This window comes from Paramormyrops kingsleyae, chromosome 6, assembly GCF_048594095.1.
Source record: "Paramormyrops kingsleyae isolate MSU_618 chromosome 6, PKINGS_0.4, whole genome shotgun sequence".
Taxonomy (NCBI): Eukaryota; Metazoa; Chordata; class Actinopteri; order Osteoglossiformes; family Mormyridae; genus Paramormyrops; species Paramormyrops kingsleyae.
The window spans coordinates 5,027,200-5,040,630 of record NC_132802.1 but is presented as its reverse complement, the minus strand read 5'-3'; the positions used below and the strand labels follow the sequence as shown (position 1 = coordinate 5,040,630).

General features: G+C 53.2%; 1 protein-coding gene across 21 annotated transcripts in view; it reads left to right on the top strand.

Moving 5' to 3' along the window:
* Window positions 1-13,431, top strand: part of ubr4 (ubiquitin protein ligase E3 component n-recognin 4) — a 58,845-nt gene that overhangs the window by 13,353 nt on the left and 32,061 nt on the right. For 15 of the 21 annotated variants that reach the window (XM_072713443.1, XM_072713444.1, XM_072713446.1 and 12 more), the window contains 32 exons: window positions 84-271; window positions 396-552; window positions 689-774; window positions 934-1,103; window positions 1,242-1,521; window positions 1,780-1,918; window positions 2,023-2,102; window positions 2,231-2,359; window positions 2,647-2,829; window positions 2,914-3,036; window positions 3,265-3,494; window positions 3,888-4,006; window positions 4,104-4,201; window positions 4,327-4,484; window positions 4,785-4,997; window positions 5,082-5,183; window positions 5,272-5,372; window positions 5,679-6,066; window positions 6,199-6,262; window positions 6,385-6,585; window positions 6,699-6,769; window positions 6,867-7,038; window positions 7,587-7,820; window positions 7,985-8,155; window positions 8,600-8,782; window positions 9,255-9,413; window positions 9,504-9,656; window positions 9,888-10,115; window positions 10,346-10,503; window positions 11,659-11,830; window positions 12,191-12,392; window positions 12,800-12,963. In XM_072713443.1, the coding sequence (XP_072569544.1) occupies window positions 84-271; window positions 396-552; window positions 689-774; window positions 934-1,103; window positions 1,242-1,521; window positions 1,780-1,918; window positions 2,023-2,102; window positions 2,231-2,359; window positions 2,647-2,829; window positions 2,914-3,036; window positions 3,265-3,494; window positions 3,888-4,006; window positions 4,104-4,201; window positions 4,327-4,484; window positions 4,785-4,997; window positions 5,082-5,183; window positions 5,272-5,372; window positions 5,679-6,066; window positions 6,199-6,262; window positions 6,385-6,585; window positions 6,699-6,769; window positions 6,867-7,038; window positions 7,587-7,820; window positions 7,985-8,155; window positions 8,600-8,782; window positions 9,255-9,413; window positions 9,504-9,656; window positions 9,888-10,115; window positions 10,346-10,503; window positions 11,659-11,830; window positions 12,191-12,392; window positions 12,800-12,963 (5,276 nt within the window). The remainder of the gene's footprint in view (window positions 1-83; window positions 272-395; window positions 553-688; window positions 775-933; window positions 1,104-1,241; window positions 1,522-1,779; window positions 1,919-2,022; window positions 2,103-2,230; window positions 2,360-2,646; window positions 2,830-2,913; window positions 3,037-3,264; window positions 3,495-3,887; window positions 4,007-4,103; window positions 4,202-4,326; window positions 4,485-4,784; window positions 4,998-5,081; window positions 5,184-5,271; window positions 5,373-5,678; window positions 6,067-6,198; window positions 6,263-6,384; window positions 6,586-6,698; window positions 6,770-6,866; window positions 7,039-7,586; window positions 7,821-7,984; window positions 8,156-8,599; window positions 8,783-9,254; window positions 9,414-9,503; window positions 9,657-9,887; window positions 10,116-10,345; window positions 10,504-11,658; window positions 11,831-12,190; window positions 12,393-12,799; window positions 12,964-13,431) is intronic. The other 6 variants (XM_072713463.1, XM_072713454.1, XM_072713459.1 and 3 more) reach the window with 3 other exon arrangements.

Here is a 13,431-nt window from a genome sequence, read left to right as displayed (position 1 = left end):
AGAAGCAGCAGATCGCTGCTGCATGGGCTCCAGTGTCGCTGGTCCTCCCCCCCGCACTCAATGCTGCCTCCTCTGTGTTGCAGATGAGGACAGCGAGCCCATCCTGGGTCTGTGGTTCGAGGAGACCATCTCCCCCAGCAAGGAGAAAGTGGCCCCCCCACCGCCTCCCCCACCACCCCCCCTGGAGACATCTCCGAGGCTGAAGAGCCCCAGCAAGCAGAGCACAGGGGAGAACGGGAACATCCTGTCCAGCCGGAAGGACCCTGAGCTGGTGAGGGTACCCCTTAGGTCCAACGGGAGCTGATTTATTGGGCAGCGGGTGGGCTAGACCTGTCAGGAATGGATGGTGCTTCCTGGAACCTCGGATCTCCTCTAACAAACCCACTGTGTTTCAGTTCCTGAGCCTGGCTTCCAGCATCTTGAACTTTATCGCTACCTCCATGCTCAAGTCCAGGAACAACTTCATCCGCAACTATCTGAGCGTCTCCCTGAACGAGCAGCACATGGCCACCCTGGCCAGCATCATCAAAGACGTGGACAAGGACGCCAAAGGTGATTCGGCTGCTCTGGCTCCCATCTCCCGGCCTTGGCCTGCCCTCTAAATGCCAGCGTTTTAAGTTATCCCGAGGAGCCGGATTTTCTGGTTTCGCTCCGTCGTTACCCGCTGAACCCGCCTTATTGCTTGCAGGATCGTCTGACGAAGAATTCGCATGTGCTCTGTATCACTTTAACCACTCGCTGGTGACGTCAGATCTCCCCTCGCCAACGCTGCAGGTCAGCACAGAGGACACTCTCCCTTTAATCTTTTTTAATAAAGAAATGATGCGGTTTAAGTGCTACTAAAGGGAGTACCACCATTTCCCACATGTAAAGACTTTACATTTTTCTACTTTGCTTGTTGAAGTTCGTAATAAGGTTCCCTGAATTTCCCAGAACACCTTGCTGCAGCAGTTGGGTGTGGCTCCTTTCTCCGAGGGGCCCTGGCCGCTCTACATCCACCCCCAGTCCCTGTCGGTGCTCTCAAGGTTGCTGCTCATCTGGCAGCACAAGGCCAGCCTGGTGGGCGATTCTGACGTACCCGAGTGCATGAAGGTCTGGGAGAGGTACGCTTAGGGTCCTTTGTGAAGGACCCAGTGGCATTCTGGGAAATTGAGTTGCATTTGGTACTCTGAATACCTAATAGTGTGGGAGGTTGCAGTTTGTCATGCTGTTGAAGAGTCCCCCCCCCCACCTGCCTGTAGGTTTGTGGGCACGCTGAAGCAGCACACGCTGCAGGGTGCCTCTCCTGGCGAGGAGGACCTCAACGTGGAGCACCTCCAGCTGCTGCTGCTCATCTTCCACAACCTGTCGGAGCGGGGTCGCCGGGACGTGCTGATGCTCTGCACCCAGGCCATCGCGGAGGTGGCTGCCCAGGGGCAGTCGCAGCTGCAGGCCGTGCCCCTCAACCTGGGCCGCCTCCTGCTGCTCTTTGACTACCTGCTGCACCAGTACTCCAAGGCGCCGGTGTACCTCTTCGAGCAGGTCAGTGGCTCGGCTTCCCGGTGAACGAGAGGATGATGGCAGTGTGGCCATTTTGGGTCCAAAGGTTAAAATGAACTGGGGTTCTGGCTGTCATACCCTTACTGGGGGACAATTTAATTGGAAGAAATCCAGATGTAATTGACTCGGTCTTAAGTTATTATGTATCTACACGTCCTTAACCGTATGGTGGCAGTTTTCACTCACCAGTTTAATGAGGGTGATTGTCCATGGCCCCTTCTCACTTCCTGTCTGTTACAGGTGCAGTACAATCTGCTGACTCCCCCTGCCACCGGGGGCAGCGCAGGCGAAGAGGGGGCCAAGAGGGGCTCCATTCCGCTCTACTATGGCTTCAAGGAGGTAGAGGACAACTGGACGAAGCACAGCTCGGCAGGTAGGAGTAAGTTGCCCTTTTTGTTTCTTCACACTGACGGTTCTGGTGGTCAGTTAGGACTCTATAGCCTGTCTGCAGCCTGAGCCTCATCGCCGCCATCTTGTGTTTAGATTCTGCGATGCAGCCTAAATTTTACTGCGTCCTGTCACCTGAGGCATCGGAAGATGACCGGAATCGCCTGGACAGCAAAGTAAGTGTGTTTTTTTTTTCCCTGTAAAGCATTTAAGCCACGCCCCCGGAATGTTTGTTTGCGGGGTGGGGGGTCGATCATCGTTAGCAGAAGTGCCCTTGCGCCCTTAACCCCACGTTCTGCCTCAGGTCTTCCCAGTGCTGTTCAACGGCGCAGTGAAATACGACGACTTGTACTCCTGCCTGATATCCCTGCTGTCCGCCGGGTCCCAGTTTGACACGGCCAGGAGGCAAGAAAACAAGACCATCATGCCTGTGGTAAGTGGCCATGTCCAGCGCACGGCTAAGGATGATGGCGCTGATCGATCCTACTGAGCTACAGAAAGGAGGGACCCCTGCACACTCGGGTCTGACTTCATTGGTCTACAGGCTTGCTTCCTTGCTTCGGATTTTCACATCATTCACGCCGGATCTCAAGTTCTCTGAGACACACTGTAGAATCAGCTTTAGAGGCCCTTGTAAGACATTTCCAGTCAGTTCAATGCCATCCCTGATGGTGCCTCCCGCCCGCTGAACGCCGTGCACTTCCTGTGTGCTGCCCTTAGGAGGCCTGCTCTCTTCAGTACTACTTCCTGGTGCTGTGGCGCCTACTGGGCGCACTGCCCCCCTCCAAGGCCTACGTGGAGCAGCTGACGGGCAGCGGCAGCGACGGCGCCGACAGCGACATCCTGCACACCCTGCGCTGGTCCTCGCGGCTCCGTGTGCCCACCTACGTCGACTGGATCAAGGTGAATGCCGTGGGGGGGTCGCCGCTGTGCTCTCGCGGCCGGGCCCGAAATGCCCTCCTTACTCTGCTTCGCCTGCCCCCCCAGGAGCACCTGGTGAAGCAGGGGATGAAGGCCGACCATGCGGCCTCGCTGATCGAGGCAGCCTCCAGCAGGTGCAGCGCCGTCAAGTATGACGTGGAGCTGGCGGAGGAGTACATCGCCCGGCAGGTGGGTGTGCCCCGCAGGGTCCTGGCGAGCTCCTGCCCTCTACCGCCAAAGCACGTGGGGGTGGTGCGGGGGTCTGGGGTCCCAGATACACTGGGAGGCCAAGATGATGTTTCCTAAGTAACCTAACCATGTTACCCTTCAGCATCTGCCCTGTTTCCTGTCTTTTGCTTTGGCTGCCATTTTCTCTAGATGTACCAGGAATTGCACCTGTATGTTTCCCCTCTGTAGATCTCCTCTTTCTGCTGCGTGGACCCCAACACCATCCTACCCCTCCACCACGTGCCCAATCTGCAGACCATCTACACCCTCGACGCAGTCATCTCCAAGGTGCAGGTCTCTCTGGACGAGCACTTCTCTAAGGTGGCCGCGGAGACGGACCCGCACAAGTCGTCGGAGATCACGAAGAACCTGCTCCCCGCCACGCTCCAGCTGATTGACACCTACACAGCCTTCACCAGGTGAGTCCTGAGGTGCTAAATCACGCTAATGCTGGCTAGGTCACAGCGAGGGGACATTTCTGGCCCTCAGCCCATGTATATCACAGAGGTCCTTCTGTTATGGTAGAATGTAAAACTACAGTGTGATCTGCAACTTTGTGGGTTTGTATTTACAACCTTGTGAGGACCAAAATTCTCCGTGATATTTTTTCAGGTCCCCCAATATAAACCTAAATTTTATAAAAATGTGTAACTGCAGTTAAAAAAAATAAACGTCAAAAGTCTTTTGTTTGGTAACTTATGGTTAAGGTTTGGGCTGGGTAGCGGTTAGGGTTGTGTGGTTATGTGAATAGAAATGAAGGGGGAGTCCCCAAAATGACAAGGATATATGAAGTGCTTGTCTGTTTGTGGCAGGTCCTACCTGCTGATGAGCCTCCCAGAAGGCACAGAGGGCAAACCCCCGGAGCGCAAGCTACAGGGTTACGCCGCCGTGCTGTCCATCGGCTCCACCCGCTGCAAGGCCAACGTGCTTGGTGAGGCGTCCTGCAGACGTGCGCCTATAGGGGGCCCCCTACTCCACTTGCTGCGTCTGTTTGACAGCATACCGATGCATTTTCTAATGGCTTCCAGGTCAGGGCGTAATGCAGAACCTCCCCCCGGCTGTGCAGACGCTGTGCGAGACGTGGAACGGCATCCACACAAACGAGTTCCCCAACATCGGCTCATGGGTAGGTCTGCTCTTTGTGTCGTACGCCCCCTGCTGGTTGGCGGTGCACTGTTACTGCACTTGTGTATCAAATCGTTCATTGCTCCGGATAAAACAACCGGCTAAATCGGCGCGTGCTTCCCCCAGAGAAACGCCTTTGCCAACGACACCATCCCGTCGGAGAGCTACATCGGCGCCATCCAGGCAGCACACCTGGGCACACTCAGCAACCAGTCTCTGCCCCTGGCGTCCTCTCTCAAACACGTGCTGCTGTCTCTGGTGCGCCTCTCTGGGGACCTCATTGTGTAAGTGTGAAACGTGAAATCGTGAAACATGACTCGTAGATGTAACTGGGAAGAGCCTGTGCAGACAGCTTGCTGACGGCCGCAGTGTCGGTAAATAGTCTGCTAATATGAGAGACCTAATGTGTAATGTGTGTTAAAAGACTTTCAGATACGTCAATTTTTAATTTTCTTGCCTCTCGCACGTCGCACACGCAGGCATTTCGCCTTAGAGGCTGCTTCGTTCAGCCAAAACCCACGGTCCTAGATTTTTAAGTGTGAACGTACAGTGTGTGACGGGCAGCTCTGGTACGTCTCCCCCAGGTGGTGTCCGGAGGACTTGAGCCCCCCGCAGGTGATGGGCTCCCTGCTTCCCCTGCTGCTGGAGGCCAGCACGGAGAGCGTGGCAGAGATCGCCAGCACCTCGCTGGAGCGCATCCTGGGTCCCGCCGAGTCCGACGAATTCCTGGCGCGCGTCTACGAGCGCCTGGTCACCGGCTGCTACAACATCATCGCCAACCACTCTGACCTGAACAGGTGAGTCGCTCAGCTTGTGCCCGCCCCGACCTGTATGTGGGCCCCTCCCTGTGTGCCTCTGGTCTCAGAAATGCTCTCCTGCAGCGGCCTGGATGAATCCGTCCTGGAGGAGTGCCTGCAGTACCTGGAGAAGCAGCTGGAGAGCAGCCAGGTGCGCAAGGCCATGGAGGAGTTCTTCTCCTACAGGTAACGCAGCCTTCATGACCTCCTCCGGAGGCACGTCTCCGGACCTTTCGGGCCTGTGTTTATCCTCTGCCTTTGGTTCCTCCTTTAGTGGTGAGCTTGTGCAGATCATGATGGCGACAGCCAACGAGAACCTCTCGGCCAAGTTCTGCAACCACGTGCTGAAGTTTTTCACCAAACTCTTCCAACTAGGTAAGAATGGGGCAGCTTGGGAAGATGGGGGCGCCGAGCTCGTCACACATGACTGTGTATCTTTCTGAGGGGACCTACTGAAGGATTTGGTATATTTATCAGGGTTGGCATTGCTCTCTTTGGACTTAGGATGGTTGACGGGGCTTACACCAACAGATCTCAGAAATGAACATTCTCCAGTTCTCGTTTTTTTCCATTTGTAATCGTGTCTTTCAGTCTTGTGAATTCTTCCTCGACATAGAACATGCACATATGTACATGTGCTCACTGTCCCTGCTGAGACCTCCTGACCCCGTTTCCCTCCAGCGGAGAAAACCCCCAACCCCAGCCTGCTGTGTCTGTGCGGCTCGTTGGCCCAGTTGGCGTGTGTGGAGCCCTCACGCCTGCAGGCCTGGCTCACGCGCATGACGGCGTCGCCGGCGCGGGACTCGGACCAGCCGGAGGCCGTGCAGGAGAACCGGCAGCTGCTGCAGCTGCTCACGGCCTACATCGTACGGGACGGCAGCCAGGTGGGCGAGGGCGTGTGCACCGTGCTCCTCAGCACACTCATCCCCATGGCGACGGAGATGCTGGCCACGGGCGACGGTGCCGGCTTCCCTGAGCTCATGGTCATCATGTCCACGCTGGCGGGTGCCGGGCAGGGGGCGGGACACCTGCAGCTCCACCGGGCAGCCATTGATTGGCTTACCAGATGGTGAGTGACTTGATAATGTTCTACAGGTTGAGCTACATGCTAATCTTGGTTCTCAGCTTCTTGATGCTTGAATTCTTAGGAAATGTTTCGTTTTGGGTCAACTTGTTATAGCCATTCCTTCCTCTGTTGCAGCAAAAAGTACTTGACTCAGAAGAATGTGGTTGAGAAGGTCAGCGCAAATGTATCACAGGGCAAAGTGAGTAGTCTCTCGCTCACCAATATGGCAGACCCTTTCCCATGTGCCTGCTCTTCCTCAAGGCATGCTGGGTAGTGTAGTCTGCTCTGTGTTCTAATACATGTCCATGTGTTATATTGTAGCATGCCAGCATGCTGGAGTGCTCTTGCCACATCATCTCCTACCTGGCGGACGTGATGAACGCCTTGCGGCAGAGTGGGGCGGGAGGAGGCCAGGGATCCACACAGATGCTGGTGGAAGGCGAGGAGAAGGCCATTGAGGTGGATTCCGACTGGGTGGAGGAGCTGGCCGTGGAAGAAGACGACTCTCAGGCTGAAGATTCGGTGAGCCCCTGTTTGATCCACGTTCTTTATGAAAATTCTTCAGAAGGCCTTGACCATCACAGATGGGAGATTTGGTCCTTGAAACACTCATGTTCTTCCATGCTTCCTTCCAGGATGAAGACTCGCTATGCAACAAACTATGCACCTTCACCATCACCCAGAAAGAGTTCATGAACCAGCACTGGTGAGAGACGACTCCTTTGGCTCGCCGAATGTCACCACCAGTAGTTACAGGAGGGCTGGTTTTCACGTAGCCTTTCCCCCCCCCCCCCACCCTACAGGTACCACTGTCACACCTGTAAGATGGTGGATGGGGTAGGCGTGTGTACTGTGTGCGCCAAAGTGTGCCACAAAGACCACGAGATCTCCTACGCCAAGTACGGCTCCTTCTTCTGCGACTGCGGGGCCAAGGAGGATGGCAGCTGCCAGGTGCGCCCGAAATGGACCGCAGCGGTGACTTCCACTTCTATTTTTGCATAGATCACAAAACCATTTTCTTTGCAGTTTTAAAATTTTAACCCCTCTGTACTAAAATTCTTGAGATTGAAGCGACCAGAGAATTTGGGGTTTATGGTCATGATGAGTAATGGAACTGATCTGGTCACTGATGTTTTGATGTAACTGCATGCTGATATTTAACCGGTGTTGGTCAAAACCGGTTTTAATTAAATTGCAAATGGTGAATGTTTCCTTGATTCATGCTGTGGTGTGTGTTGTAGTTTCTGTACCTTGATTTTGCCTTTTCTGTGTCCCCGTGTGTCCTCGTCTCTCTCCGCTTGTGTCCCCGTGTGTCCCCGTCTCTCTCCACTCGTGTCCCCGTGTGTCCCCGTCTCTCTCCACTCGTGTCCTCTTGTGTCCCCGTCTCTCTCCGCTCGTGTCCTCTTGTGTCCCCGTCTCTCTCCGCTCGTGTCCTCTTGTGTCCCCGTCTCTCTCCGCTCGTGTCCTCTTGTGTCCCCGTCTCTCTCCGCTCGTGTCCCTGTCTCTCCACACATACCCCACAGGCCCTGGTCAAGCGCAGTCCCAGCAGCGGCATGAGCTCCACCCTGAAGGAGTCGTCGGCCTTCCAGAGTGAGCCGCGAGTGCCGGAGAGCGCCATCCGCCACCAGAATTCCTCACCTGCCGACAAGGGCAAGGTGACCATCTGCGATGGCAAGGCCGGTGACGAGGACAAGCCCAGGAAGAGCAGTGCCTGCCGCAGCGTGGAGGGCTGCCGGGACGAGCTGCTCTCTCAAGTGGTGAGTGGATGGTGGCAGAGGGTTGGCCTTGGCAGCTTCGAGGTCCCGGGAGCAGCTGTCTGTAAGATGCAAAGTGTGGTACCAGAAGGACTGTGCTGCCCTAGAATCCGTGGTATGTGGGCATTGCTGGGTGTAACAGTGTCCTGGACATTGTCTGTGCGCAGCTGGGCTCCTCCACGCCGGCCATCGTGCTGGACATGCTCGTCTTCCTCATGGACGCCATCCAGACCAACTTCCAGCAGGCGTCCGCGGTGGGCAGCAGCAGCCGCGCCCAGCAAGCCCTCCACGAGCTGCACACCCAGGACAAGACCGTGGAGATGACAGATCAGCTCATGGTGGGTGAGATGTCAGGTGTGATTGAGTAGGGCCGGTATGGCTGGGTACGTCATGCTGAATTTAAGGTAAATGGGTTTGTCATGCGGGCATCGAGGATGAGCTCGTAGGATGGTGGGAGTTCAGGGGGGGTCTTTTGTTTAGTGTCAGAAGTAGGAGAGCCTGGTGGCCTCCTCTCCTCCTTCAAAGGAACGTGCAAAATCCCTTTTGGTTATAGCAGTGATTCCCAGTCCAGTTCCTCAGACAGTCCACATTTTTACTGGGAGTTGGGAGGGAGCCAAAACATGGACCGGACTTGGGTCCCCATAGAGCGGATTGGGAAAAACTGCCTTATGGGGTTTGGTTATGCACAGGGAATGGGTCTCCATAGCACCATGTGTGTCCACCTGCGTGAGCGAGCCTCAGTGTTCGCTCAGCCCATTCTCACGCGCTTTAATGTCCCACAGGTGCCCACCCTGGGCTCCCAAGAGGGGGCGTTTGAGAACGTGCGCATGAACTACAGCGGCGACCAGGGCCAGACCATCCGGCAGCTGATCAGCGCCCACGTGCTGCGGCGTGTGGCCATGTGCGTGCTCTCCTCCCCGCACGGGCGCCGCCAGCACCTGGCCGTCAGCCACGAGAAGGGCAAGGTGGGCTCCAGCTTACCCGTCTTCCGCAAACTGCCTTCGGGTGTTCATTTTCCCCAGAATTCCATCAACATGCACCATGCCATAATGGTCTATGCCAGTGTTTCCCTACGCGGTCCTCGGGGACCCACAGACGGTCCACATTTTGACTCCCTCCCAGCTGCTGGGAGCAAAAACTTGGGCTGTCTGCGAGTCCCCGAGGACCGGATTGGGAAACATTGGTCTATGCTGCTTTACAATAGGCAAGAACTTTCTGGTTTTCTCGCTGTCAGTATGGATCTTCTCTTAGTATATCAATAACGGACTGGGCTGGGTCACTTTGTAATGCATGACTACACTCAAATTGTTCTGACTTTGTGCTTTCTAGTGAAATATACGCATAAAACAGTGTGATTCAGGGCTATGTAGATGGTTATGGTGTAGATGTACTGATGACGCTTCCTCCTTTAATGGTTGACTCCTCTGCGCCTTATAGATCACTGTGCTCCAGCTGTCCACCCTGCTGAAGCAGGCGGACTCTAGCAAGCGGAAGCTGACCCTGACGCGCCTGGCTTCGGCCCCCGTGCCCTTCACCGTTCTCAGCCTCACGGGGAACCCCTGCAATGAAGACTACCTGGCCGTGTGCGGCTTGAAGGTGCTCCATCGTCACGCGTTTTTCCGACGCCTCACCTCCCGACCGCTGACTCTCCATGTTAATTCTGTTGACTGTTCTGTGCCCTCGCAGGATTGCCACGTCCTCACTTTCAGCAGCACGGGCTCCGTTTCAGACCACTTGGTTCTTCACCCTCAGCTGGCCACGGGGAACTTCATCATCAAGGCTATCTGGCTGCCCGGCTCTCAGACCGAGCTGGCCATCATCACCGCCGACTTTGTCAAGGTGCTCCAGTCGGTCGACCACCTGTCTTTAAGATCACCACGCCGTTTTAAGCTGAAATTTACATTTTCAAATTTACAGTTGCTTAATTAATGCTCAGTTTGAACCAATGGTTTGAATCAACTGTCTGCAAGGACTTCTGAAAAACTGAATGCACTTTGCTTCAGTGACGTTGCTCATGTTTTTCTGAATTTTCGCTGCATGCTGTTCGACACGCCTTGATTTTTCCCTCAGATTTACAACCTTTCTGTGGATGCCTTGAGCCCTATTTACTACTTCCTGCTGCCGAGCTCCAAAATCCGCGACGCCACCTTCCTGTTTAATGAAGAAGGAAAGAACATAATCGTCATCATGTCCTCCGCTGGGTACATCTACACGCAGGTGATGGACGACTCCAGCAGCGCCCAGCACGGCCCCTTCTACGTTACCAACGTGCTGGAGATCATCCACGAGGACCTGAAGGTGATACACACAGACCTTTGTTTTTTACATTCAAACACTAGTCCCAAATGACCCAACCTTAATGTAATGAATCCTAACTCTGTCAGTGCAGTCTTCACACCTCTTAGCATGCTGAAATGTGCTGCCCTCTGGTGGCGTCAACAAGGAGAGCAGATACAGTAACTGACTTTGAACGCGTGGTAAAAAAAACATGCAATCGCCTGACATGAGGTCATCCCTGTGCACCCCAGGACAGTAACGGGCAGGTGGCCGGCGGTGGCGTGTCTGTCTACTACTCTCACGTGCTGCAGATGCTCTTCTTCAGCTACAGCCAGGGCAAGTCGTTCGCCGCGACGGTCAGCCGCAGCACCATGGAAATGCAGCGGCTCTTCACCATCAACGTCAAGGGGTACGCGTGCTTCACTGTCGCCGCACCCGCGCGGACTGGAGTCCTGACGTCTCTGAAGGCATTTGCTGGGGCTGCCTGAGCTCCTGTCCCTTTCACCCGAATGATTGAAACTTACCTCCCTTTTGAGGTCCTAAGTGCCTCTTTTTTTATAACCAACCATGACACAAAATTTAACATTGTGACACCCCCCAATGTTCGGACATTTGGCCCTAAAAGTCTCCTCAAATGGAAGCTGGAAGAGCATCTTTTCTAAGCATAACTTGATCAAACTCCAACTTCTCTCTTTCTCTGGAGCTGTGTGCAGATTTGATGGTTAGGTATGTGTATTCATGTCCAGTACATCATTGGTCTGAACCTCATGATCATCAGAGAATCACATTGCTGTTGGTCCCTTGACCAAGGCCATTAACTCCAGCTACTCCACGGATGCTGGCCCTCGTTTTCCATCGGTTTGGGCCATAAGTATCTGCTGAATTGAAGAAATGTATGAATCTGTATGGAAATCTGCTCTTTACTTTTTAGCTTTGATTTGATATGCCAGTCACTTTCCTTGCGGAAGTTTTCTGAGAGTAGAAAGTGGGAGATTTATCCACTCCATGTTTAGTGCTGTAGAGTTTCCCAGTTTGTCTGCTTTTAAGCACTGTGTCTAAATTTAAGCACGGTGTAATTGCTGTATTTGTGACTACAATCTCCCAGTCTCCTGCTGTAGTGTCAGAGCTTATTGAGTACATTCTTTGGATGAATTGCTTCTGCTCATATTTACCCGTGGGTTTTTGGACTTCTATGGTGCAGTTAAAGGCTCTTAAGAACATAAGAAATTTACAAATGAGAGGAGGCCATTCGGCCCATCAAGCTTGTTTGGGCAGAACTCAACTAATAGCTCAGAGTTGTTAAAATCTTATCCAGCTCTGATTTAAAGGAAGCCAGGATTTTAGCCTGCGCTACACTAACAGGGAGACTATTCCATACTCTAACTACACACTGTGTAAAGAAGTGCTTTATCAAATCCAGTTTAAAATGTTCTTCCACTAATCTACCTATGGCCACGAGTTCTTATATTTGAACTAATATTGAAGTAACTATGTGGTTGAACAGCATCCAGACCCGTTAGAATCTGTTCACACTCCTCCTGTTCATTCCCCTCTTCCTGTCCAGCTCCAATGGGGGGAGCAAGACATCTCCAGCTCTCTGCCAGTGGTCGGAGGTGATGAACCACCCAGGGCTGGTGTGCTGCGTGCAGCAGACCACAGGCATCCCGCTGGTCATCATGGTGAAGCCCAACACCTTCCTCATCCAGGAGATCAAGACGCTTCCAGCCAAAGCCAAGGTCAGTCAGGGTGGGGTTTTTAGGGAGGGTGTCCTGGCTTCTACATGCGTCGGGCATGGAACGATGCACATTGACCATGTCTGCCTGTGTGGGTTTGTGTTTGAGCCAGCTGTACCTCCTGTCTGGGCATCTTCATTAGCGGTGCTGGCTGGTAGCATTGTGGCTAAAGGCTAAAGATGTAGGAATATACTGGAATGCAGGTTTAAGTCCCAGGAGGGTCCATGCTGTAGTACTGTTAATGCATCCTCATTAATTACCCTAATTTCCCAAGTGAACTATGCAGCCTGTGTAAACCGGCTGACTCAGAGGTCAGCTGGGCTATTAAATGACCCCCCCCCCCCCCCGCCCCATCCCTGGCAGATCCAGGACATGGTGGCCATCCGCCACACGGCCAGCAACGAGCAGCAGCGCACCACAATGATCCTGCTTTGCGAGGACGGCAGCCTGCGCATCTACATGGCCAGCGTGGAGAGCACCTCCTTCTGGCTGCAGCCCGCCCTGCAGCCCAGCAGCGTCATTAGCATCGTGAAGCCGGTGCGCAAGCGCAAGGCCACGGCCGCCGGTGCGTGAGCCGCCGCCGTCCCGCGCCGCCACGCCATGCAGTGTCATGTGACGCGTTCTCATTGAACTTGCACAGCGGCGTATTGCCTGTTCCGTGAATATAAGGAGATTACTGTCCGATTATTATTTTCATAACTGACAACCATCTTATGGAATTAATAAAATCTATAAATATTTTTTTCTCAAAATAAACATATTTGCAAAAAATCTGATTGATGATTACCTCAGTGGCTCAGTTAGCTAGTTCTGTTTAGGCTCGTTTAAGCTTTCCCCGCAGAGGCCTGTCATCCTCTCCCATGTGCCCCTTTCCTTATGTCCCCTGCTGTCTGAGGCTTATCCCGACCTTGGTTAGCGGTCATGGGAAATTGACGGGTGGCTGCCGCTGACCTGTATTCTGCTCAATTGCAGCCACACGCACATGCAGCCAGGTGACCTTCCCTGTGGATTTCTTTGAGCACAACCAGCAGCTGACAGAGGTGGAGTTCGGGGGCAACGATCTGCTGCAGGTGTATAACGGGCAGCAGATCAAACACCGGCTCAACTCCACCGGCATGTATGTGGCCAGCACCAAGGTAAGGCCTCTGCACGGCCAGGGTAGTTTCTTGCAAGGCTTTAGGGGTCCTTAGCTGACAGAATTGGGGTAAAAAAACTTTCAGTTTGACTTCCAGGGAAGCTAGTAGATTTTCAGCATCTAATTTTATACTTAACGAATTTTGGTAACAATTTACATTAATTTAACCTTCATAATGCCTTTATAATGCATTCGTAGAACATTCACTGCACCTTCATAATGCATTCATAGAACATTCGTAAGCACCATGTAAGTACACCTTAACAGCTTTAATATACATTAATAACAAACATTATATGATAACAAACATTATAATTGTATAATCATATGTTTATTGTATTTTAAGGTTAGTAAAGGTTTGTTTGGATGTTAAGGTATACTTACATGATACTTTTGAATGTTCTGTGAATGTGTTATGAAGGTGCAGTTAATGAAAATCATTACACTAATTTTTTTCTGCCAAGCTGGT